At 42.8% G+C, this 27,470-nt stretch overlaps 1 protein-coding gene across 1 annotated transcript in view; it reads left to right on the top strand.

The window, feature by feature from the left end:
• Positions 1–27,470, top strand: part of LRP1B (LDL receptor related protein 1B) — a 1,070,902-nt gene that overhangs the window by 775,115 nt on the left and 268,317 nt on the right. Inside the window, exons 46-50 of the mRNA XM_065413676.1 lie at positions 10,713–10,841; positions 14,692–14,811; positions 20,559–20,672; positions 20,931–21,080; positions 26,179–26,301. Of these exons, the coding sequence (XP_065269748.1) occupies positions 10,713–10,841; positions 14,692–14,811; positions 20,559–20,672; positions 20,931–21,080; positions 26,179–26,301 (636 nt within the window). The remainder of the gene's footprint in view (positions 1–10,712; positions 10,842–14,691; positions 14,812–20,558; positions 20,673–20,930; positions 21,081–26,178; positions 26,302–27,470) is intronic.

The following is a 27,470-nucleotide window of genomic DNA, read 5'->3' as shown; positions in this document are numbered from 1 at the left end:
GGAGCAGCAGGGAGGGAGACACCCTGACATTAGCCCCCCTCTTCCTCCCCTCCCCCCCCCGCACAGCAAGCAGGAGTCTCGGGGAGCAGCTCCAAGGCAGGGAGCAGGAGCAGCACATGGCAGTGGGGGGAGGGACACAGCTGAATTGCAGGCAGCTGCTGCACAGGGAACTTAGGGGAGCGGGGAGCTGATAGTGGGGCTGCCGGTCCACCCTGGTTCCAAACCCCCACCAGCTAGCTGCAACAGGCTGCTCTTCCTGCAAGCAGTAGACAAAGCAGGCGGCTGCCAAACGACGTTAGAAGGGAGCATTGTGCAACTTTAAATGAGCATGTTCCCTAATTGATCAGCAACTTAACAACGTTAACCGGGACGACTTTAAGTGAGGAGTTACTGTCATACATTTTAATGTTTTTACAGGGTTTCTTTCTATAAGTCTATAATATATCACTAAGCTATTGTTGTATGTAAAGTAAATAAGGTTTTAAAAATGTTTAAGAAGCTTCATTTAATATTAAATTAAACTGCAGAGCCCCCCAGACCAGTGGCTAGTGAGTGCCACTGAAAATCAACTTGTGTGCCGCCTTTGGCATGCGTGCCATAGGCTGCCTACCCCTGCGCTGTGATCTGAAATGATGCAGCATGTGCACCCTTTGCATTAATCTGGTTCTGATGTTTGATTTTGTATAATTGTCTTGCCTTTACCCCACCCACACACCTAATGTTCTTGGTCTTGTGCAGGCTGGGAGAGGGGACATCTTGCGTCCCTGCTTAGGGGACTAGTCACATTCAGAATGTGGAGCATTGACATGCCTCCGCCCCCTCTTCCACCCAATCCCATCAGCAAGCAAAGCTGGCCTGATTTGGAGTGGAGTACATGCCACTCCTTATGTCTGAATTAGCCAGAAATCCTCCAACTGGCCCCACTGTAATTTGATTCCTTTGTCATGGTTACCCGGTTAGCAGCCCCTCTCAAGTCTCTCTGAGTGCACCTCCCTCCCCCCCTCTCCCCCCCCCCAGGTATAAGGACTTGAGCCTTTGACCACACAGATCTCTTAAAACGAAGTATTGCTGAATCTTAACAATAGGAGTGCAGTACAGCATTAAAGAAAAAAAGATTTTAAAACTATAAAACAGTCCATGTTCACTTCTATCTTTCCTAAGGCTTATCATCCCCCTGAAGCGTAGGAAGGCCCAACTGCTTCAGGTCTCCCCACAGGACCTGATGCATCAGCCTGTTTCTCATGAACAGCCCCTGACAACTGCCCTCTCTTTAGAGAACTACTTTAACTGTTAGTGTACTTTTGATCTTTAGACTTCCAGCCTTGGGAAAACAACTGGCCAGAGCCTGGAATTAGCTTTACATCTAATAGCTCAGGTGTTGTCCCTTAACCGCTTGATCTGTTTAACAGGAGGTGTTTTATCTGGATCAACTGTGTTGTCATTTTGTTAACAACCTATTATTAAAATAAGGCAATATATGCACACAGTAAACATTATAGCCCAATATAGCCATACAGTAGCTATCTCAATAACCATCTTATTTACTCCGCATCCTTTCCCCCCACACCCAGCACATGCATGTGATACACTGTGGTTTAAACCTGGTCCTTTATATTTTATTATTAAAAGGTCCTTAAAATAACATAAAAATCCTTTTTGCTTGTATTTAAATATGTAGTAGTATGGAAATTAAAACTTTTCTTTCATAACAGAGTAGATACAGTTGATCTAAAGTCAAGCTGCAGTGGTAAAGTAATGCACCATTAATGTGCATTAGATTTGAAGGCCTTTCTGCAAAATCACTTCTAACTGGCTATATAATTGAGATATAATGAGTTGTACAGATGATTTTTAGTGGTAACAAAGATGTTAATTAAACCTGTAACTCTGTTACAGAGCAGCAGATTTTAGACTAGCTGTGAAATCAATGCCAGTAGTGATCAATTGAGATTGTATTTGCAGTATTTCCAGAAAATGTTAATTAAGACTTCAGTAACTAAGTAAAGAAGCATATGTCCTGTGTAGCCCTAAAAGTACTGGTAATGACCTACAGTTCAGAACTGAGAGAGAGAGAGAATGGGTCATACAGCTGGTTTGCAATAAGTTCCACAATATAATTAAGTCTGTAGCATGGCATGGCATTTATATGCCCCAAAAGCATTACAATCCTTAATTGCCACAGCTTCAATATATGCCTTGTGCCTCCTCATGCAAGGTCCTCAAGTTATGTGAAAAATAAGCAATCTGAACTTTAGGTTTATAAAAACACTGTAGTGTCATTATATGAGTCGCTATGTTTCCATCTAGAATACTGTGTGAACTGATGGTCACCCCATATCATAAAATGTATTGCAGAGTTAGAGGGGGTTCAGAGAAGGGTGATGAGAATGATCACTGGAAAATCTCTTATATGAAGACAGACTGAAAATATTGGGATTGTTTACCTTAGAAAGAAGACAGATATGAGGGGACATGATACAAGTATATAAAGAAGGGAGATCAGGAGCTTCTATTCCTTCTCTCTCTCACACATACACACAGACACCACAAGAACAAAGGGACAGTCATTTACATTGAAATGTATCTAATTGAAAACTGATAAAAGGAAATACTTTTTCACTTAGTGCGTAATTAGACTGTAGAACTTATTCCACAAGATACTGATGTCAAGAATTTAGTAAGAGTCAGAAAAAAAATGGGTGTTTATATGGATAACAATAATATACAGAGTTGTTATAGATAATGCAAAAAAGAAAAAAAAATTGGAATGGATAAAATCCTAATGCTTCAGAGTTTAACCCAGTGGTGGACAAACTTTTTGGCGTGAGGGCCACATCTGGGTATGGAAATTGTATGTTGGGCCATGAATGCTCATGAAATTGGGGGTTGGGGTGCAGGAGGGGTAAGGGCTCCAGCAGGGGGTGCGGGCTCTGGGATGGGGCCAGAAATGAGGAGTTCAGGGTGTGGAAGAGGGCTCCAGGCTGGGGGTGGAGCAGAGGGGTTTGGAGTATGGGAGGGGGCTCTGGGGTGAGGTAGGAGATTGGGGTGTGAGAAGGGGTATGGTCTCTGGGCTGGGGGTGCGGGTTCCATAGTGGTGCCAGAAATAAGGGATTCAGGGTGTGAGAGGGGGCTCCAGGCTCGGGCAGGAGGTTGGGGCATGGGAGGAGGTCATGGGTGCAGGCTCCGAGCGGTGCTTACCTCAAGCAGCTCCTGGAAGCAGTGGCATGTCCCCCGTCCAGCTCCTACGCGGAGGGGCAGCCAGGGGGCTCCACATGCTACTCCTATCCGCAGGCACCACCCCTGCAGTTCCCATTGGCCACGGTTCCCAGAAAATGGGAGCTGCGGAGCCGGCACTTGGCAGCTCCCTGGCTGCCCCTATGCATAGGAGCCGGAGGGGGGACATGCCGCTGCTTCCAGGAGCTGCGCTGAGTGGGGCAAGCCCCCAACCATGCTCCCTGGCTGGAGTGCCGGAATGGGGCACGCCCCCGACCCTGCTGCCTGGCTGGAGCTCGAGGGCCTGATTAAAAGGTTTGATGGGCCAGATGTGGCCCGTGGCCCGTAGTTTGCCACTAATCACTAGCTATTAGCAATTAGGATGAGATTTTAAATTGGGGAGATTATACAGCATCTGCTTACTGTGTGTTTTCTGCACCTTCCGCTGAAGCATCTGGTGTTGAACACTGTCAGAATCAGGAGACTAGAGTAGAATCACAGAACTGGAAGGGACCTCAAGAGGTCATCTAATCCAGTCCTCTGCACTCATGGCAGGGCTAAATATCTACACCTGACAGGTGTTTGTCTAACCTGCTCTTAAAAATCTCCAATCATGGAGATTCACAACCTCCCTAGGCAATTTATTCCAATGCTTAACCACCCTGACAGTTAAGAAGTTTTTCCTAATGTCCAACCTAAATCTCCCTTGCTGCAAATTAAGCCCATTGCTTCTTGTCCTATCCTCAGAGGTTAAGAAAAACACTTTTTCTTCCTCCTCCTTGTAACAACCTTTTACATACTTGAAAACTGTTATCATGTCCCCTCTCAGTCTTCTCTTTTCCAGAGTAAACAAACCCAACTTTTTTAATCTTCCCTCATAGGTCATGTTTTCTAGATCTTTAATAAGTTTTTGTTGCTCTTCTCTGGACTTTCCCTCAAATTGTCCACATCTTCCTGAAATGTGGGGCCCAGAACTAGACACAATACTCCAGTTGAGGCCTAATCAGAGCAGAGTAGAGCCCAAGAATTACTTCCCGTGTCTTGCTTACAATACTCCTGCTAATACATCCCAGAATGATGTTTGCTTTTTTTGCAACAGAGTTACACTGTTGACTCATACTTAGCTTGTGGTCCACTATGACCCCAGATCCTTTTCCACTGTACTTCTTCCTAGGCAGTCATTTCCCATTTTGTATGTGTGCAACTGATTGTTCCTTCCTAAGTGGAGTACTTTGCATTTGTCCTTATTGAATGTCATCCTATTTACTTCAGACCATTTCTCCAGTTTGTCCAGATCATTTTGAATTTTAATCCCCCAAAAGAACTTGCAACCCCTCCCCGCTTGGTATCATCTGCAACTTTATAAGTGTACTTTGTATGCCATTATCTAAATCAGAGGTGGGCAAACTACAGCCCAGGTACCACATCAGGCCCGCGGGACCATCCTGCCCGGCCCTTGAGCTCCTGGCCAGGGAGGCTAGACCTAGGCCCCTCCCCTGCTGTCTCCCCTCCCCCACAGCCATGCCGCTGCGTGGACAGGGCTCTGGGCGTCGCGCTCCTGCCAAGCAGAGTGGTAGCGTGTCTAGCTCCCACCGGCTGCTGTGGCTGCCAGACATGCTGCTCTGAGCGGCATGGTAAGGGGACCGGGGGGTTGGATAAGGGGTGGGGGATTCTGGGGGGCAGTCAGGGGACAGGGAGCAGGGGGGAGTTGGATGGGGCGGAGGTTCTGGGGAGGGGGTGGTTAGGGGCCGGGGAGCAGGGGGGATTGGATAAGCATGGGAGTCCCGGGGGGCCTGTAAGGGGGCAGGGGTGTGGATAGGGATCAGGAGACAGGGATCGGGGGGTTGGATAGGCGTGGGAGTCCCAGGGGGCCTGTCAGGGGGCGGGGGTGTGGATAGGGGTCAAGGCAGTAAGGGGACAGGGAGCAGCAGGGATTGGATAGGGGGTGGGATCCCAGGGGGGTGGTTAGGGGCGGGGGGTCCTGGGAGGGGGTAGTCAGGGGACAAGGAGCAGGGGGGGTTGGATGGGTTGGAGGTTCTGAAGGGGGCAGTCAGGGGGCAGAAAGTAGGAGGGGGCTGATAGGGGGTGGGGGGCAGGCTGTTTGGGGAGGCACAGCCTTCCCTACCCGGCCCTCCATACAGTTTTGCAACCCCAATGTGGCCCTCGGGCCAAAAAGTTTGCCCACCCCTGATCTAAATCATTGATGAAGATATTGAACAGAACCGGATGGACCCTGAGTCTGATTCAGCATGGTAATTCCCAAGATTCTAAATAATAATAATAATTTGTTTCTAAACAATAAGAAATGGGGGAAGAAAGGTATAGGAAATGTTTTAAGATGCACATAACTAATCTTTGGAGGACTCATGAGTTTCTCAACTTGGATGTCCGATATACCTGTAAGGGTTTTTTATTGTTGTTTCTGACTGAAATTGCCATCCTGAATAGTCCAGATTTTATCCTGATCCAGAATCCATGTTTTCAGTGCATCTCTTCTTCCTTCATAATTATCTTCACATTGGAGCTAAATAGAAATATTTTTTCAAATCAGACTGGTTCAGCTTCTATAGAGAACTGTTCCTTCTAGAATGAACAATGGGACTGATACTGAAAACAACCAGAACTGTGGCAGTAGGAAAACCACTTCACCCCACTCCTTCCCCTCCTCAAAATATGTTTTTTGTACTTTACCTCCCAGGATTAATAAAATCATTCAGCAACAATTCAGTCATTTAGACCAACACCTATAAAATAAGTGTGCTATAATGACGTTCTAAAGCAATTAAATTATTTTTTAAATACTGTAATACTATCCTAACTGCTGTTGCTAATTAATCTAATGATAAATAAATATATGTGGGAGAAAGCAGAAATCAAGAGGTTACACATACATACACGTTTTCCTTTGAAATGATAACTACATTATTGCCTCTGGTAAACAGATTAAAACACGTGCACACTTCACATTTCTGTAGTTGATTTGTGGCAGATATAGATGTACTCTGTATGGTATAAACAACTGATTTTCTGCAATGATTTTGCAGGCCATCACTTCACTTCAACTGCAGAAGTAGTACATGGACTGCCTGACCACTGCAGACTATGTTTGTTTACAGACTAAACATTTGCGTAGTGCCATAAATTATTGTTGGGGGTGTTAGTTGCAGCATCTGGTGGATAGTGATAAAGGTGTTTTTCTCTAGTTTTTGGCTGTGCTCAACTGAAGAGATCTTGAGTTATTAATAATACTCAGTAGGCACAAAGCATTTTAACACTTCCATTAAGAAATTAATGTGCATCATGTGATATTTCATGACAGGCTGGTGCGGGAAAGGAGAGAGGACAACTGAGCCAAAACAAGAAGTTATAAAAATAATTAGAAACCTCAGCAAAATCAGTGCCTCTAATTTGCCTAGATGCATATCCATACATTTGGGAAACTATCACAGTCTTCTGTTAGTTTCTCCTCATCTGGAACTAATTAAAATTATTTGTTTTTATTTAGTTAGCACCAGCACTGTCCTCATTACTGTACCATACCCTAAAAGAAAGACAACCTCTGTCTGTGATGGGGCCACTCAACTCACATGCGTGCCCCTGCCAGCTGGGTGTGTCTGCACCTGCACTCTTTCAGCTTTGCTCTGCTTGCTGTGACCCCTGTTGATAGTTAAAATTCTTGAGCAGGTTTTCAGTGATTTGGACCTCAAACTGAGTCACATACAGTCTGTAGGTGTACAAACAAAACAGACCCCTTCCGGGGCACAAGTCCAACGGGGCCTCTCATGGTGCCCTCTGTAATGTCCTGATCCATTAGCCTCAGCCCCTCATGGGCTATCTTCCAAACTGTCTCTCAGTCCCTCCTGGGCGAGCTTCCAATGGTACTGCTTTATTACGGAGCAGTGCCGCAGGGTCACTCCCTGGTGATTCTTCACTTTGCAGTATTCCTTCCTGACCCCAGCTCTCCAGTTCAGTTTAATCCTCTTCAGGAGATTACACGGTTCAATTAAATGCTGACCCTCTTTGGGGTCTTCTGCCCCCTTCTCTGGGATTACATAAGAATGGCCATACTTGGTCAGACCAAAGGTCCATCCAGCCCAGTATCCTGTCTGCTGACAGTGGCCAATGCCAGGTGCCCCAGAGGTAACAGGTAATGATCAAGTGATCTCTCTCCTGCCATCCATCTCCACCTTCTGACAAAGAGAGGCTAGGGACACCATTCCTTACCCATCCTGGCTAATAGCCATTAATGGACTTAACCTCCATGAATGTATCTAGTTTTCTTTTAAACCCTGTTATAGTCCTAACCTTCAGAATCTCCTCAGGCAAGGAGTTCCACAGGTTGACCGTGTGCTGCGTGAAGAAAAACTTCCTTTTATTTGTTTTAAACCTGCTGCCCATTAATTTCATTTGGTGACCCCTAGTTCTTATATTTTGGGAACAAGTAAATAACTTTTCCTTATTCACTTTCTCCACACCATTCATGTTTTTATATACCTCTATCATATCCCCCCTTAGTCTCCTCTTTTCCAAGCTGAAAAGTCCTAGCCTCTTTAATCTCTCCTCATATGGGACCCGTTCCAAACCCCCAATCATTTTAGTTGCCCACCCAGCACTCCAGGTCCCAACCCTGGGACCCTATAAGTAGCAGCCACGGGCTGCGTCCCTTTAGCTATTTGCTGCTGTGTTTCTGTGGGCCACTTCCCTTCTTAGCCCTAGCACTTTCAGCTGCACCCCTATCTCAGGGCTGAAGTCTTGCTTGAGTCCCAGTCATCAGCCAGGAGCACCTTCCTTGCTCCTCTGGCTCCAGCAAACAACTGCTCTGTCCAGGTAGTGCAACTCCTGCACCTAGCCAGGAGCACTGTCCTTGCTCCCCAGAGTCCAGCCAGTGACTAATCTGCTCTGTCCAGCAGCTCCTTTTATATGAACCCACTGGGCTCTGATTGGCTGCTCCCTGCAGCCTCTCTCTGATTGGCTGTTTCCCCACAGCCTCTCTAGGCAGCCTGGAGGACCCACCTCTACTGCTCTTTCCTAGAGCTGGGTGTGGTAGGACTGACAGTTTTCCAGCAGGGGGTCTCAAAGGGCCAGATACACCTCATTACAATGTCCAATGAGCTTACAATCTAAAAGATAGACACAACAGGTATGTCTACATTTAATTTTGTAGGTTAGGTTTTAAAATATGTTAATTAAAAAATACAGTGGTGAATATAAGGGCTGGCATGACACAAACATTTGTTGTTAGGTGTGTTTTTAAACTGAAGCGTGTAACCTAGGGTTAAAAATGGCTAACAACAAAGTTTCTGTCCTGGGACAAGTGTTGGTGTAGTGTCTACACTAGAATTAATAATTGTGTTAGTTAGCACTGGTTTAAGTAACCAGTGGGGTTCCGCAGGGGTCTGTTTGGGGACCGGCTCTGTTCAATATCTTCATTAACGACTTAGATATTGGCATAGAAAGTACGCTTATTAAGTTTGCGGATGATACCAAACTGGGAGGGATTGCAACTGCTTTGGAGGACAGGGTCATAATTCAAAATGATCTGGACAAATTGGAGAAATGGTCTGAGTTAAACAGGATGAAGTTTAACAAAGACAAATGCAAAGTGCTCCACTTAGGAAGAAAAAATCAGTTTCACACATACAGAATGGGAAGAGACTGTCTAGGAAGGAGTATGGCAGAAAGGGATCTAGGGGTTATAGTGGACCACAAGCTAAATATGAGTCAACAGTGTGATGCTGTTGCAAAAAAAGCAAACATGATTCTGGGATGTATTAACAGGTGTGTTGTGAGCAAGACACGAGAAGTCATTCTTCCGCTCTACTCTGCTCTGGTTAGGCCTCAGCTGGAGTATTGTGTCCAGTTCTGGGCACCGCATTTCAAGAAAGATGTGGAGAAATTGGAAAGGGTCCAGAGAAGAGCAACAAGAATGATTAAAGGTCTTGAGAACATGACCTATGAAGGAAGGCTGAAAGAATTGGGTTTGTTTAGTTTGGAAAAGAGAAGACTGAGAGGGGACATGATAGGAGTTTTCAGGTATCTAAAAGGGTGTCATAAGGAGGAGGGAGAAAACTTGTTCACCGTAGCCTCTAAGGATAGAACAAGAAGCAATGGGCTTAAACTGCAGCAAGGGAGGTCTAGGTTGGACATTAGGAAAAAGTTCCTAACTGTCAGGGTGGTTAAACACTGGAATAAATTGCCTAGGGAGGTTGTGGAATCTCCATCTCTGGAGATATTTAAGCGTAGGTTAGATAAATGTCTATCAGGGATGGTCTAGACAGTATTTGGTCCTGCCATGCGGGCAGGGGACTGGACTCGATGACCTCTTCAGGTCCCTTCCAGTCCTAGAATCTATGAATCTATGAATCTATAAAACTATTACTAAAAAATTCCAGTGTAGACATAACTAAAGAAGACATGATGCACTGGAAAATCCATAGATCGAGTTATGTAATTAATGCATGTTTTGTCCGATGTTCCTTTTCCTCCTCCATTCCCTCTCAGCACAGTGAGTTGGATCTATCTACTGAATGAATATGTTTTTTGGTCCCTCTTGGAGCAGCCAGCCCACCAAAGTTCCAGTCTTACCAAGCAGGTGCTTAGGGCGGCCACTTCGGAGAGGGGCGGCACGTCCAGCTGTTCCGCGGCAATTTGGCAGACGGTCCCTCACTCCTGCTCGGAGCCGCTGCAGATCGCGATCGCGGCTTTTTTTGTTTGTTTGTTTGTTTGTTTGTTTGGCTGCTTGGGGCGGCCAAAACCCTGGAACCGGCCCTGGTTGTTGCTTCCATTCTTGGAAATGAGGCCCTTCATATTGTTGGTCATTAGCCTCAGTAAGTTCCCCTTATTCAGGTCAGGCATATGATTTCATTCTGTTATAACTCTGGTACCAGGACTTTGATGAGGTTGGGTTTGCCTTCCTTTATTCAGCTCCTCTGCAAAGCATACCTCAGTGGCAAATATCTGCAGTCTACAACCCCCTCAGCCCACAAAAGAGAAAAAGGGAGGTGGGTAATAGCATTCAGGAATTTGGGGCAGAGTGTTCTTTGGAAATGGGTCCCTTTTATCCAACTTTCACTCTTAGTCCCCTTCTTTTAGGCCTCTACTACCACACAGGGGTCAGGACTTCTATTTGGATGTACAATATGGCTTTTCTTTTGTCTTCTTACTTCTCACTAACCTCAATTTAGCAAACCAGAAACTGTATGATTGTGTGACATTATTGGCTTTCTGGGCTATGCCATAGAATTTGAGTGCCTTGCCTCTTTATTCCATTCCCAATTTCATCAAATGCACAGAAACTGCAGATCAGTTGAGCAGCTGTAGGATGGTTAGGTAGCAAGTCCAGTCTGAAAGATCAGTGATTCTAGTTGTACACCTTTCTATTCAGAGTCTTCAAAAAACACAGACAAAGTAATTTGCTTTTGAACTATATGTTGCTTAATTTCATTGTGCTGTGCAAACTATTAAAATGCTTTTAACACTTGTATTTTGTGTGTGTGTAGCTAAAAACTCCACATGCAACATTTACTCTGAGTTTGAATGTGGAAATGGTGAATGCATTGACTATCAACTAACCTGTGATGGCGTTGCTCATTGTAAGGACAAATCGGATGAAAAACTATTTTATTGCGGTAAGTGTTCTCAAACATTGTTGCTTCAGCTTCTTAATTTGGCTTCATAATTATTCATATTAAATGCAATGTCTTTCAAATTGTTTTTATATTGATTGGCTTATATTTAGTACAATGAATCCCAAGGTATGTTATGTCATCCATTTCTGGTCTTAAAACAAAAACAAAAAGAAATCCACCTTACCTAAATCTGAAAATCTTCCCCTACTTATTCTCAGCCTTACACTGGCAATGTAGATTTATCTTTCACTTTTAAATACAATTCTATTAAAATTGTCAGTGATTGAAAATAGGAAAACACTAGTATGGAAGTATTATAAAGTACAAAGATGATAAAAATCTCCCCACTACAGTTCTTTCTAACACTTGGTAACTCCGTTATCTTCTGTCAAGCAGATCTATATCCTGGATGGGTAAAGGGGTTATCATTCCTTCTCCATCCACATCCATATGGTGGGAAACTATTGTTATTCTTCCACCACATCATCTGTTGCTTCCTGTCTGTCCCAACAGCCAAATTGCTCATCCACACCATTGTAATATCCAGCTTTATCTACCACAATCTGTTCCTCTTACATATCTGATACTCACTTTGCCAACTCCAGTCTGTCCAGAATGTTGTTAGCAAAACACTCTTTCCCACCCATGTCACCCTCCTTGCTGAGCTACTGCATCATCCCATTATTTTGTACATTAAGTTAAAACTCCTTGACATTCAAAGCTGTACATCATGAAGCCCCTGCCTACATATTGGTCTCATGATGTGTCACTCCTCATCCTCTTCACTCCATCAGTAATGCCATCCTTAATATCCCTTTAGTCTCCTCTTATAAACTTCTTCATGCCTTCATCTATATTGTCCCTTAAATTTGTTAAACCCTCCCCAAATCTTTGTATCAAGTCACTTAGAATCATAGAATCATAGAATATCAGGGTTGAAAGGGACCTCAAGAGGTCATCTAGTCCAACCCCTGCTCAAAGCAGGACCAATCCCCAACTAAATCATCCCAGCCAGGGCTTTGTCAAGGCTGACCTTAAAAACTTCTAAGGAAGGAGATTCCACCACCTCCCTAGGTAACCCAGTCCACTGCTTCACCACCCTCCTAGTGAAAAAGTTTTTCCTAATATCCAACCTAAACCTCCCCAACTACAACTTGAGACCATTACTCCTTGTTATGTCATCTGCTACCACTGAGAACAGTCTAGATCCATCGTCTTTGGAATCCCCTTTCAGGTAGTTGAAAGTAGCTATCAAATCCCCCCTCATTCTTCTCTTCTGGAGACTAAACAATCCAAGTTCCCTTAGCCTCTCCTCATAAGTCATATGCTCCAGCCTCCTAATCATTTTTGTTGCCCTTCGCTGGACTCTTTCCAATTTTTCCACATCCTTCTTGTAGTATGGGGCCCCAAACTGGACACAATACTCCAGATGAGTCCTCACCAGTGCCGAATAGAGGGGAATGATCAGATCCGTCGATCTGCTGACAGTGTTCCTACTTATACAGCCCAAAATGCTGTTAGCTTTCTTGGCAACAAGGGCACACTATTGACTCATATCCAGCTTCTCGTCTATAATTTGGTGATTAGGACACTCACCTGGGAGGTGGGAGACCCAAGCTCACATCCCTGCTCCAATGACTTAAATTATTTAGCCTTGGTGGAAAAACTTTAATAGGAGATTAAGGGAAATCCTACCCTGAATATCCCATAGCTCAGTGGCTATGGCACTCATGGAGACCCAAGTTCAAATCCCTTCTCCAAATCAGGCAGAGGTGGGAATTGGACCTGGGTCTCCTCCACATCAGGTAAGTGCCCTAACCACTGAATTAAAAGTTCTAAGGTCACCATCATGATTTCCTCCTCCATATTGTAAATGGTGCCTAAGTCCAGAAAAAAATGGTAGTACGTATTTCGCAAATTCATTAATAGTTTCGATTGATCCGAAACTGTCTTTTTTCAGCGAATAAACTACTCACTTGAAAAATTTCACAAGCTCTACTATTCACATGTGTAAAATTAAGCATGTTCCAGTATGTCTACTCTGCAAAGAAAAATCCACAGTGCAGAGTCTCAAAGCCTGGGTCAATTGACTTGGGCTCCGGCTGTGAGGCTAAAAATAGCAGTGTAGACATTCCTGCTCAGGCTGAGCCTGGGTTCTGAAACCCAGCGACGGAGGAGGGTCTCAGATCCCAGGCTCCGGCACAATGGGAATGTCTACACTGCTATTTTTAGTCCTGCAACCCAAACCCAAGTCAGTTGACCTGAGCTCTGAGACTTGGTGCCGTCATTTTTTTTTTTACAATCCATACGGATTTACTCCTTGCATGAATATACTTTCATATTAGTCAGTTTAGCTACCCTCTCAACTCTAGCATTTGATAGTAATATATTTTCTATTATTTTAATTTACCTTCATTATGATTGACAAGATGTATGTAGTGACATTGGCTTCTGAACAAATTCAGCATTTTTTCAGTTTCTACGTGAGCAGCAGTGTTTGCGTATTCCACATAAACATAGTTATATTGTAAAGAGGTTAGCCGGGGCTTATCCCTCTCCGGGGCAGTGGGGAGCCACACCGCCTCACTACACACTATTGATGTCTTGGGGGAATTAGTCCGGCCACAGAAGTCTCCCTCGGCGGCCCTTGCAGCAACTGAAATAAGCAGAGTCAGCCCGGGCCCTAGGTCAGGGTGGGGCAACAGTGAGTCAGGTGCTCAGGCCCTCAGGCAGGGGCTGAGCAGTAGTAATACAAACAGTAGCAATAAGCTCAGGCCCTGGGTCAGGGTGGGGGCAACAATGAGTCAGGCGCTCAGGCCCTCAGGCAGGGCTGATCAGTAGCAACGCAAACAGTAGCAATGAGCCCAGGCCTCCAAAGGACCTGGGAGAGGGGGAGACTGCCACCCGCGAGTTGGGTGGCAGGGGGGGACGCAGGCCCTCTCACTCCACTGCGTCCCAGCCCGGGGCTCTAGCAGCAGCAGAAGACCTGCTGTGGTGTCAGTGGGGATCCTGGCCGCAACACACTGACATGGGCTCTGGTAGTGTTGCAGCCAGACTAGGGTCGGCTGCCCCTGGGCTACTTCCAGACTCTCCTACTGGTGGTACCTGGGTCACGGTGGTGTCCTCCAAGGGGTCTAGCACCATGGGTTCCTCAGGGTAGTTGGCGAGAGGCAGATCCGGCAACTCCTCCGGGTAGCTGGCTTGCGGCAGGCCCGGCAACTCCTCCGGGTAGCGGGCGTGGGGCAGGCCTGGCAACTCCTCTGGGTAGCGGGTGTGGGGCAGGTCAGGCCAGTCCTTGGGTGCACCTAGGGCCGCAGGGGCTTCCCAGTTGCGGGCCAGGCCGGATATTGCATATGGCCTCTCTGGCAGCTGTCTCTCCAGTGAGTTCTGAGGTCGAGCCTTTGTACTTCCGGGGCGCCGCCTGACCCTCTGAGGGACGGGCTCCCTAGCTCCGCCCACTCCAGTGTCCAGAAGGGCTTGTCCCTCTCCGGGGTGGCGGGGAGCCACACTGCCTCACTACATATATTTATAACAGAATGGTGTTTTAAACAAATTAATAAAAAAAAAAAACTCTTACCATCACCAGATGTTGAACATTGAAAGTTAAGGTTATCTTTACGATTCTTTTTTCTGTAGGTAGAGGAATTAGAATATTTGACTGGTTTATGTGTTCGTCCATCAACTTCTTTCAGTGGGACAATAAATGATTAGTTTCACATATTTTTTTATAACTTACCGTAAACATTTCTGAAGGAAATGTCTCTGGGATGTTTGCTTGTTTGTTTAAATTAAATATTTATTATTTGTGTAAAATTTCTATATACAATGTCTATTACATTTACTTTACCAGAAAACAGAAGCTGTCGGAGAGGTTTTAGGCCTTGTTACAATCGCCGTTGTATTTCAAACAACAAAATGTGTGATGGCACAAATGATTGTGGTGACAACTCTGATGAATTGGACTGTAAAGGTAAATGCCAGCTGCTTCTATCTATCTATGTCTAGAATGTATGTGTAATTTTGGGTGGAATTATACTTTTTATTTGTTTTTATTTGTGTGTTTTGGCTCTAAACCAAATGTCTGTGGATGCACTAGACTGAGAGAGAGATCAGAAGAAACATTACAATGCTTGCTGACGCCTGGGTAAGTGTAGGTGAAGCTCCATTCCTTCCTTCTCTCCCTTTTCTGCTCACAAGAGACCCAGATGCTGTTCCACAGTGATGGCTCCTGTATAAATCATATTAGATGAAAAGAAGTGATGTTAAAAGAGTGGAACCCAGCCAAAAAAATTGACATATGGGAGAGCCCTAGGTTTAACCAAAGTTGTATCCTAGAGTGTCTAGGTTTGCATGTACAATTGTGTTTACTTGAACTAATTGGGAATCACTTAACTTGTGTTACACCATGACCAAAACCTCTAATCCAGTCATAGTCTAAGTGACTGTTATTAGGGTTGGATAGATAGTGGCTAAAAGCCCCACCTACTTGTGGGATGGGGCTTTGTGGCAGTGGGAACGTCCAGGAAAAATTGTGGCAATGTGTGTTGTGGCATCTTTGTTATACTGGGTGTCGGTATGTCATGTTCTCTATTCTGGATCTTGGCAGCTTTGCTAGATGAAGAGAAAAGATAATGCTGCTGTTGCACCAGCCATAATCAGTGTCAGTTCTTCCCAGCCATGTTGCAGTTTGGCTCTGTGCAAAGCTTATTGGAAAACAATATTTTTAAAATACATATGCTATAAATATTTTAATGTCCTTTTAAAAATGTTAGTGAATATAAAGAAGTTGATAACCTACACAAATCCTGAGTTATGTTTCAAAAGAGATATAATTATGACAAAATCTCTAGCCAGAACCATCAGAGCAAAACCTTTTAGATATTAGTTTTGCATTAATTTGCATATTTTTGTAATCACTTACATGAATGCCAATTCAGAAAGAGGGAAGGAAAGGATGGTGTATGTATGGGGTAGGGGAGAAAGGCACAGAGAAGGGGGCAGGGAGTGATAAAATGTGATGCCGCAGAAAAGGATGGGGAAGCAATGAAGCAAACAGGGAGAAATTATTAATTGTAAGACAGAGAGGCCAGAACTCAGTTCATTCTGTGGAAGGAGGTAAGGAGTTCAGAGGTTTGATTAACTGGGACCAGTGCTTCTCGCCTTCAGCAATGGAGGAAGGGCCCTCATACTTTTCTGTGTGTCTCCCCTCCATTCTCCTGTGTCTTCCATATTGACTTCTTGCTTCTCCTCTTTCCCTGCTCCCTAACTCCTGTAACAGGACAGCACCCATCTCTTGCGAGTGCCCCCTTCTGGTTGGTTGTGTTTGCAATCTTTCAGTTCTAGTGACCCCTCTTGGTGGTTTCTCAGGCAGTTTTTCAGTGAGTCAGCACTCCGGCTGAGTTTCACATACTGTATGTGAATCAGAACACACCCCTTCTGGGATATACCATCTTTAACTTGTCCCTCCCCAAGTATGGGGCTGTACCACCAGGGCTTCCTCTCTCAAGACACTGTCTTCTTGCAGCCCCCCCTGGACTCAGTCCTTACTCAGTCCCAGCAGCCAGTCAGGAGGTCCTTTGCTCCCTCGGTCCCTGCTCGCAGCTGTGTTGGACTCAATCCCAGCAGCCAGTCAGAAGCTCCTTCTTTGCTCCCTCGGTCCCTGCCAGCAGACTGTCCTGGGCTCAGTCCCAGCAGCAAACCAGGAACTCCTTCTTAGCTCCCCTGGTCCCTGCCCACACTGAGCTGTCCATGGTCCTGCTGCTCTTTCAGCCAGCCGGGAACACAGCTCCAGCTCTCCTCCAGCTCCAGGCAGCAACTGACTGCTGCTGTGTACTGCAGCTCCTTTTATATGGCCCTACTGGACCCTGAATGCCTGCTCCCTTCAGCCTCTCTCATTGGCTGCTTCCCCACAACCACTCTAGTCTGCTTGGAAGATTCTCTTCTTGTCGTTTCCTGGGACAGGGTGTGGCAGGACCACGAGGCCTCCAGACGTGTGCCTCTGGGTCTACTCCACCCTGTCGCACTCCCCCCCCCCCCATCACCAGTGTTTCACTCTGTGCCCTGCACACTGCCTATAGGCTAGGGGGAGTTACAGCTATGGTGGGAGTCTCTTCTAACCCTCCCTCCCAGGCTTGGGTCAAGGAAAGGGGCAGCTGTAATGAGGTGTGTTGAGCACCTCCCATCCCATGCCTGGACTTGCAGGAGCAGAGTGTGGAGGGGGAAGGAGAGCTAACAAACTTTCTTACAGGAAGGAGGGAATAGAAACCCCCCCCCCCCGATAGCTTGAGGTGGACTCTGCTTTATCCTTGCCCTTCTCCTCCTGTGAATAATGTGCTGGTTTGGAGGGGAGACTGCAAGGAGCAGATTGATACAGTTTTCACTTGATGGAGGAGAGAGCAGAACTTGACCTAAGCTGCAGGTATCTTTCTCTGCAGGCCTACCCCTCCATCTTGTGAAAATGGTATGGGCCCAGCAGCGCCTCTCCTCACTCCTACCCTGCTTTAACTCTCCTGTCTGCTCCTGAAAGGGAGTGCTGTGTCTGTCCGAGGCAACATCTCTGATTAGCTGGACTGGCTCAGAGAATGGGGAAAGGAAGCCAGTCACATAGGGATTTCCACATGGGCCAAGAGGTTTCCCCTCATATCCCTAGAAAATCTTAAATCTGATAGTCTGTGGAAAAAGCCATAGGTTTGGTGGGTCTGAGACCATGGAACACAATATTCCAAAGAAAGCAAAATCAGTGGTTTACATCTTCCCCCTAGTTTTGTTCTATTAATGGAAGGAGGACTTTCTGAACCCTTTTCTCTCTCCCATTGTCTGGATTGCTGTTAGTGGGTGGTGTATTGGAGGGTGGGAGGAATTAGCCCATCTATCAAAGGGCTTCCATCCATCCATCCATCTAGATATAGATAGGCCATTTAAAAAAAAAAAAAAAAAAGCTTCTTCTTGTAGCAGACTTAATCAAGTTCAAATAAATAAAAAAGCTTCTGTTTATATAGGTGAGACATGCAGGGTTTAATGTTGCTTTCATTGGTAACAACTGAGTAGGACTGTGGAACCCATAGGCTGAAGGAGTGGTGTTTTTTGTTTGTTTTTAATAGATTCTTTTCTGTGGGCCTCTTGTACCCTCTCTGAAGTTGTGAGAGTGGGAAGAATGCTGACACTCTGACAGAGCTGGTCTGTAGTGTCAGGGGAGTGAGCACCGTGTATGGTCTTCCCAAATTCTCTCCAACCCAGTGCAGAAATGCACTGTTCAGCTGCAGAAGAGCCCTTGGTGTACATGCAGGATTTATCTCTTAGTGAGCAGTCTTTTAAAACATTTTAGTAAACCTATTGCAAGCTGAAATAAAATAATTGAAGACTTTTCAAAGATAACAAATGAATATGCTGTTTCTTTTTTCATTTCTTTTTTTCCTATCAAGATTCATTCACAAATAAATCAACTGCTTCTTCGAATAATAAATACTGGTTTCTAGGCTTGCACTTCATCCCAAGCTTAATGGATGAATGGCAGCAAGATAGTGAATATTTCCAAATGAATCTAAGAGGTTTGTTCACCAGAGATTAAATCTAATGACCAAACTGCTTCCTGTGGTTCTTGACAAGACTCCTTTTTAATGTTGAATGAACTTCTAGAGTTTCACAATTCTGGTTTGGTGCAAAGTTCAGATGTGTATCTAAAGTGTATTGAAATTGCTAAGCCTTTAAAGAGCTACCTATCCCAGGCTTTCTGCTTCTCTCTCCACTACCATTGTAATGGGGAGACTTCTCCCTCCCATCCAATGGTAGCAGCAACACTCTTTATAGAAGGATTGATACTTTAGGAGGATGAAGGCTTTGTACCCTGTCTCTAGAAACAGATGCAGATATTAGACTAACTTCTGTGCACATTGAACTTCATGTCTCTGAGGCGTGGTCTAGACACAACGTTGCATTGATTTAACTCAAGTTGTGATTTTAAGTTGATATAACTAAGTTTATAATGTCCACAAACAGTTGCACTGATTTAATTGCTCTGGTTTATAAGCCAATTTAAGTTAAACTAGTGCAACTATTTTGTGTAAATGAGCTGTAAAGCCTCCCAGGTAAATATTTCCCATGCTGTATAGCACAGCTATGAAGCCCCAGTTCTGCAAAATTTGATGTTTTCTGGGATTTTTCGTCCTGTCTTGTGTCAGTACTGAGGAAGTTCCCAACTACACAGAAGACCACCAGCAACAATTATGGGGAGCAGGAGGAGAAGGGAAAGAGTTAACCATCCTTCCTTGAAATTTAGACACAATTTGGTTGTTGAAGGTTCAGGAAGTTATTATTTGAATTACCCAAACTACGTTGTCCACCCTACTGATAAATACACTTCAAAAAAAAAAAGAAGTAACTGATCTGTTATTGATATGTTTATATCCTTTTACTTTTAAAAATAGTTTTAGGCTCTGTTAAAAAGATTTTTGTGGTTTCCTGGACCGAACAGATTTTGGTTGCCAGGGAGAAAGGATCAGGATATTTAAAAGGAAAAATTGTCTTGCCACAGTCAACCACATTTAAACTCCACTCTGTAGCCTCAGCAAGCAAAAGGTGAAGTGAACAGGCAAATAACATCTTACTGTCATTACTCTACACTTGCCTGCGTCCTAGATGTGCTGGAAACAGATGTTACTCCTACTTTGGAGTTATGTGTTGTAATGAATTTTTGTAGAAATTAGCTTATGGTTCCTAACCTTTTGTTGTTGAAATCTACCTACCCTGGTGGGTTGTAGGTGGAGTGCCCACCTCCACTTGCACTCTTACACTATAGAAATATCTGCACTGTAATAAAACATCGACGGCTGGTCTTTATCAGCTGACTTCGGCTTATGGGTCTGGGCTGTGGGGCTATAAAATTGCCATGTAGACGTTCGGGCTTGGATCCGAGGGTTCCAGACACAGGCTCCAAACTAAGCCCAAACATCTGACCTGCAATTTTATAGCCCCAAAAGCCGAACCCCACAGGCCCCAGTCAGCTGACACATGCCAGCCGTGGGTGTTTTATTGCAGTGTAGATATTCCTTCTTAGACATACTTGAAATGTTGGTACAGTGCCTCTCTTTCATTCTCCCCTGCCCCATCTGTGACTTGGACAGGTCACTTAACTGATTGGCTTACCCTTCGGAAACATGGAAATAATAATAGTTGTATTTACATACCTCACTGGAATATTGTAATAAGTAAATGTTTATGAAGTGCTCAAGATCTTCACATGAAAGTTCTTATAAGAAATGCAAAATATTATGATTTTTATATTGAGTATTGTGAATATTTTAGAATTTATTCAGCTTTAGCTTATATTTGTAATTGGTTATAATATTAAACTATCAAAAGCTATAGTACTGAAGAAACTGTCATGTTGAACACCATCTCACAGTGGAGCATTTGTAATCACAGTGTGCATTTTGAATGAAAACCTTACTTTGGTACATTAAATGCACAAAACAGCGTGATGCACAGATGTTCTTTCTTTTCCAGCAAATGTTATGAACGCTCAACTCTTGTGATAATATATGTGTAAGAAATTAAAAAAAAATCTCTTTCTAAGGCCTTTTCACATAAAGGTCTTACTTGTGATACATGCTTTAACCTTTCTTTAAATGCAGTTACTTAAAAAAAATGGTTTACTTATAAACTTTCAAAGCAATGCAAACTGCATTTAATTGTTTCTTTTTGTTACTATATATTTTGTAGATTCAATCTGTGCTTCAACAGAATTTCTCTGTGCAGAAGGGATTTGCATTGCAAAATCAGCACAATGCAACCAGGTCATTGATTGTGCAGATGCTTCAGATGAAAAGAACTGCAGTAAGAAATTCAGTTTTTTGTCACAATTGTCTCTGTCTCTCTTTAAAGTGCTAAAGTGTTATCCACATTTGATCTGCAATTAACTCTTATTTGAGTTAAGTATTATCTTGGATACTAATATGTTCAAGCAAAGCTGAATAGCCCGTAAAAAATATAGCCAAGTCTGGGAACCCATGTTGCAAAGCGTATCAAGACATTGATCGATCAATCTATAAATATATAGATTTGATTGTGTAGTATTTTATTTTCTCTTTCCAGATAACACAGACTGCACTAATTTCTATAAGCTTGGAGTAAAATCCACAGGGTTTATTAGTTGTAATTCTACTTCACTTTGTATACTACCAGAATGGATATGTGATGGATCTAACGACTGTGGAGATTATACAGATGAATTAAAATGTCCAGGTAATTGTGAAAAGAAAAGAAAAATAATTTATATCTGTACTAGAGATATAGAGAAACTATGAAAAATATGTATCCATTCAGTACTATGTGTTTAATGTACAAATAAAGATATTCAGAGGAAGTTGCCTCCTCCACCCATATTATCTGTGTTAAGGGGAGATGCAAATTATCACTAATTAATGCTGAAATTCCTCTGAAGAAAACCGCATTGTCTTTGGCTGTTTTTTTCCCCATTGTATGTCTGTCATTAATTATTTTTATTTAATTGGAACTTTAATCATCAAAATGTCTAAAGTGTCAAGCTTCAGCAAAATAGCCCAAAGCCTACGAGTAACTTTTAATAGCTAATTGTATGTGTTGCTTGATTTTTTCCCCCCTGCTTTCTTGGGTGTTTGATTGAAGTACTTAGTACAAAGCTTTGAGGAGAGTTGTTCCACTTTAAGAGTTATCTGTTTATTGTTTTGGTGACTATATTAATCTTGTTCTCCTTTGATTGCTTTTCTGTATACATATTCTCCTTTTGGTGCACATGTCAGAGACTGGAGACTTTTGGCTGGCATTGTCTGTTGGGGCCAGGCACATGCCTTGAGTATCCTCATGCCCTTCACCTAGGGCATAAAGGGCTGGAGCAGGCCAGTCACCACTTAGTTCTTCTCACTGCCTCTGGCTTTGAGATGGAGCTGCTCTCTGTCCATTTGAATGTACAACTAGCTCTCTCTTTTCATTCCTTGTAGATATTATCTTAATCCCCAGTTGTAGTTAGTTTGCTACTTTGCACCATACATATAGTATTTTCAGGGTAGGTTTCCTTTTTACCAGGAGAATTCTTATTATTTTCTTCCAGGTACTAAGATGGCTAGTTCTCGTCCCCTGATTAGGAATATTGTCACTAATGTCCGGATACTATTGCCGTTAATGACAGGCATAAGAAATGTTTATTTTGTATGGGGGAGTTGCACATCCCTGGTAAATGTAAGTTATGTAAGTCCTTTACACAAAGGACTTGAAAATCCAGGCAGGGTCGCCTCCAAATATTTTTAATGGATGGGTTGATGAGACTGGCTTCAGATCATGGGTCTTTTGACCCCTCTGTACATGACCTGTCGGTATCTAAAATACTCCAGGCAGGATGGGGTCTACATGATCTCAGGCGAAGAAGGCACATGGCAAGGAGAAACTGAGAGGCAGATCCCCAGCTAGGGTCTCCTCTAAGAAAAGAAGAGTTTCCCCACACCATTCTACCTCAAGAGAGTCCTTGTGGCCCCATAAGGCTACTGCTGACGCTCAACTCCATTTGGTACTGAATCTGCAGCGATGAAGCAGCACACAAAAGTCCCAACGTGTGATGCATCATCTCAAGTTCCCTCCACATCATGGAGCTTGTTACTGTCAACTTCCTGAATTACTTCCTCAGTACCATTGGGCTCCAATCTTGTGCTCCAGTATCACCAGTACTGATGACTCTGGTACTGTCAATGCCATCGTTCTCCATCCACAATCTGCTGTTTGCTCTGCTGCACAGTACTGTGTTAATAGCATAAAGAGCACCAGGGAATCTCCCAGTGTACAAGAATCAGAATCCCCATTACTTTCCACTAGTTTGATTCCTGTAGTTCTGGCTCCATCTTTACCCATGGTACTGAGCACTTGTATTCTTATGTCCACACCAGTTCATGGGCCTTCAATGCCAGTTTCTTCAGCTGCACCAACAGACTTACAGTGCTTCTCTTGAGTAACAATCTACTCAAGCTTCCCCTCAGTCTGAGGATCTAGGCAAAGAGATCCCATCTCACTCTGCTGATTTCTTGGCCCACACCAGAAATCCTCATCATCACCAGATGAGGCTGTGATCCCTTCTAGTAGGCCACAGCTTGATGCCTTTAAAGACCATCTCAAGTCTTTGCAACTTGCCCTTTGCCAACTTGCCCTTGAGGAGATTCAGGAACCTGTTCATAAACAGATTGACACCTTTCAATCTTCTACTGCAGATAAAATAACTTTCCAATCAACAAGGCTGTTATGGACCCTGCAAGGGTTCTTTGGCAGACCCTGGTCACAACAGCTCATATGTGCTGGAAGGCAGGCAAAAAAAAAAAGGACCTGTGCTCCTTGCAGGGGGGATTATTATTTTACTCATATCTGGTATCATTTCCTTTGTGGTAACAACTATTAATAAAAAGTAAAGACAACCAAATAAGAGTACACCAAAGTAAAATGAGCCTAAAAGATGAGATTTATTTGGCAGAAAATCATACTCGTCAGCTAGTTTGCAATATAGAATTGTGATTTATCAAACTCTGCTGGCCAAATAGTATTTTTTAAATTATAAGAAGTTCTTGAGATTCATAGACAAACTCCCTCCTGTGGTGAGGGAAGAATCTTCCTCTCTGGTGACTGAGGGCTAGCTGCTGGCCAGGACCAGCCTACAAGCTGCCCTAGATGTGGCAAACACTGCATCATGATGAATGGTTATGGCAGTGGTGATGAGAAGATCCTTATGGATTCAGAGTTCTGGCTTCCTATTGAAGATTCAGTTCATGGTGGAGGACTTGACTTTTAAAGGGTTGGACTTTTTTAGCTCAAAGACAGATAATGCCCTTCATACACTGAAGGTTTCTTAGGCCACACTTCATACCCTACAGCCCCTAAAAGGAAACGTATCTGATAACCAGTTCATACACTGCAGAGACCTTTTTCTCCTACATGCTCTTGCCACCAGACACTATCCTAACCTTTCAGAAAGAGGCAAAACATTCATAAGAAATCACCATCTTCATCAATTGCCCATACATCACAGTTCACTCCTGGGTCAAAACACTAATTTTGGCAGGACAGATAAGAGATGTGAACCCACTCCCAAGAGTCTAGAAGCATCATCCCTTCATTTTTGAAATTGAGTAATGGTTTTTTTTTTCATGTATGTATGGAACACCATACCTAAAACCAGTGGGTGCTAACATGATTTTGATGAGATAGTCTATCCAGTTGTATACTGAGCCTACTCCCAATCTCTTCTGCTTTGTTCCTCTTCAGGGACCGATCTCATGAGGAATTGTTAGACCAAGAAGTCCTCTTACTTATATCTCAGCGCAATAGAAACAGTTCCACCTCAATACCAAGGGAACGGGTTGTATTCTAAATATGTTCTTATTTAAGAAAAGAAGGGATGATGGGGTCCCATCTTGGATTTATTAAAACTTAACAGACTATTTAAAAAAAAATCCAGTATGTCCAAATGTGGATGAACTTCAGATAATTATTCAACATTTTAAATGTTTATATGAAGTTACCGTCTGAACCTTTCTTTTTTAATTGGTAGTAGTAGTAGTGATGGGCAAACCTCATGTATAAGAGGGCAATGCTAATGTGAGAATTTCTTCTAAACTTATGATAATTGCCTCATTTTCCTCATGATCCTAGTATTACCATTTCTTACTACTAATTAGGAAGTCATTTGGGTTACCTTCGTTTTAAAAGTGCTGTACAAAGTTGAATTCTATTTGTCACGCAGATGCTACAGTGATTAGTGGAGTATAAATATCTAGATAGATAATTCTGAAAGAAGCTTTTGTTTTGCTGGGTTTTTTTTGTCTCCTTTTATCCCTTTTATACAGTTGGAAAGTTTACAGATGGCTTTCTTCATAGTCTAGCTGACATTTTTTCTCTCTCCTTTTTAATTAATGTTGTGCTGAGATCACTAGGGTTTCTGTTTGTGTGTTTTGGTTTGTTTGTTTGTTTTTATGGTTAAATAGTTTATGTTCCTTCTTTACAAACATAAGACCCAATCCCACAAAAATTTACTGCCAAACATAATGTTTATTAATGGAACTATTCACAGAAGTAAACACTGTGGCCCAACACTTTACCTCGTGCTTATATCCATCCCCGTTCACAAATGCAATTAATTTTAAGCACAAGCTTAAGAATGAGTTCCATGTTGTAAATATTTACTAACACTTTAAGTATGTGCTTAAGTGCTATTCTGAATAGGGTCCTTAGTTTGGTAGTAAATATTTTAAGGATTGGACTCACTGCGTGAAATTCTGGACCCATTGAAGACTATATCAGAAATCCCAATAACTTCAGTAGGGTCAGGATTTCACCATTTTTTGTAGATACGGAAGATACCTGGCATGTGAAAACAGGAGTTTCTAAAGGAGGAAGTAGAAAACCAAGGTAGCATTGAAACTGAATGATCTTGAAACTCTGTGGTTAATCTGAAATTGAGTGTAATTCACTTTTATTTTCAGCGGGAGAAATCTTGCTTAAGATTTTGGAATTGACTGTGTCTGTCAATACATTTGTATTTGCATCTGTGTCAGGAATTCACTCATTATATATGCAAACTTCCATCTTTCCTGCTGTAGAATATCCCACTTTACTGATGTAAAATATGAATGTATATATCCCATCCCCACCCAAAAATAAAGACACAAATAATCCAGATCCAACCAAGGTCAACAGTGACCACGGGTGAAAATCTGCCTCCACTGATGAGTAAATGTAAAACCTCACGTTGATTTCAAAAGTAACCGATCTGAAAGCTGGGTAGTGGCCTATGTGAAATGATTTGATGGTGTCAGTTCACATCCCAGTGAATTTCACAGATAGTGCTACCATAATTTGGCAATCTCATTGATCTAAGCAGATAGATGAGAATGGAAATGGAGGGCCAGATTGTATAAATCAACATACTTCCGTTGAGCATGTCACCATTGACATCAATGGACTTACGCTGATTTACATCAGCTCAGCATCTGACCTGTAGATTGAACTACCCTCATATCCCTAGATCCTTGTCGGTCAAGTTGAGGTACATTGCTGGGGAAGTGTGAGGAAACATGCACTACTACTACTTGTTCTCTATATAGAATAGTTCAGTTTCCTGAGCTAGCAATCTGTCTCCTTTCAGAGAACTATATTTTCACAAAAATAAATTTTAAAAAATCAAAATTAATTGAAAAAGAGACCACTCTGTGGGGTAATTGGGAAAAAAGGAACCTTTTCCATTAGTTTTGAGAAATTCAGTAGAATTGTATTAGTTTCCTAATCATACTAGTAGATACCATTTTACATTACATTCTTTATTTTATCACAGTTCGAAACAAACCCATATGTGAAGAAAATTATTTTGGATGTCCTAGTGGAAGATGTATTCTGAACACATGGCTGTGTGATGGACAAAAAGATTGTGAGGATGGAGTTGATGAATTGCATTGTGGTAAGAGGATTTTATCTTGTTCTCGCTACTAAAACCATTGATACACGTGTGCAAAAGAAGGATTTTATAATTCATATTTTTATATAAAAGTACTCATTCTTTCTCTAACATTTTACTTCAATGATTTTTTATTGATGAACTCTTTGAAATCCAGACAAAAAGGTAGAGACAAATATAATTTATTCAATACTTTCGAATTTTCTACAGCAAATCAGTAGGCTTTATTCTATACATAGTGCTGGGAAACTATTAAAAATTTGGTTTTCTGTGAAGTATTAAATTCTCCTATAAGTAAATGTCACCATGAAATGTGAATATGTAGACTGCATCTTTATAATATAGCCAAGCTCTCAGCAAGACTGATGCTGAGCATTGTATTTAAATGTTAGATTACAAGGACACATATCTTCATGACATATTATCACAAGATAACTTTGTATTGTATCTCTTTAGTTTGATTTTTGTCTGTGTTTCTACTATTCTTCCTTAAAGTACATTAAGATTTTGTACATGGCATCCAAGGGTGACCCAAAACTAGTGCATCACACACCAGCAAAACAACAAGAAAAACAAAATGGCACCTTGACACTTATCCAGACTCCCCTCAGCTTGGCCTAAAGATAGTGGTAAAAGCCAAACACAAACTTGCTTGCTGCTGCCATGGTAATGAAAAGGGGAAATAAACAGTTGGTGCAATTTTCTGCCCAAATCAAGGTGGAAGGAGAAGACTTTTACTACTTCCGTTCCTGCATTCTCAGCAGCTCCTCTGAGCTAGGGCAAACCCTCTGCCTGGCTCACTTCATGGACAGTTAATGTTTTCCTAGCCTATCTTGGTGTGTGAAATATATATATCTCAAGACAGGTTGGCTATAGAGCTTTGTGAAATAAGTACTTGGATTTACATAAATTGAACTTAATATTTCTTTTCCATTTTCAGAGCAAAATATTGCTTATTTTCTGTATGCAACAACTTCCTTTTGGACTTTTTTAAAGCAAATTCAAATTGAAAATGAAAATCCTGTAGTAGAAACAGGGATAGAGAAAATTACCTATTCAGTTTTAATGCTTCAGCTATAACAAGTTACTCTAATTGGTGTAATCCCCCATTTTGGACACAGTTATACCATTATAAAGGTGTTTATACTAGTAAAACTTATTCTGGGATGGAG

Source organism: Emys orbicularis, chromosome 11 (assembly GCF_028017835.1).
Source record: "Emys orbicularis isolate rEmyOrb1 chromosome 11, rEmyOrb1.hap1, whole genome shotgun sequence".
NCBI classification, from domain to species: Eukaryota; Metazoa; Chordata; order Testudines; family Emydidae; genus Emys; species Emys orbicularis.
Note: the sequence above shows the minus strand (reverse complement) of the source record. Positions and strands in the feature narration are given on the sequence as shown.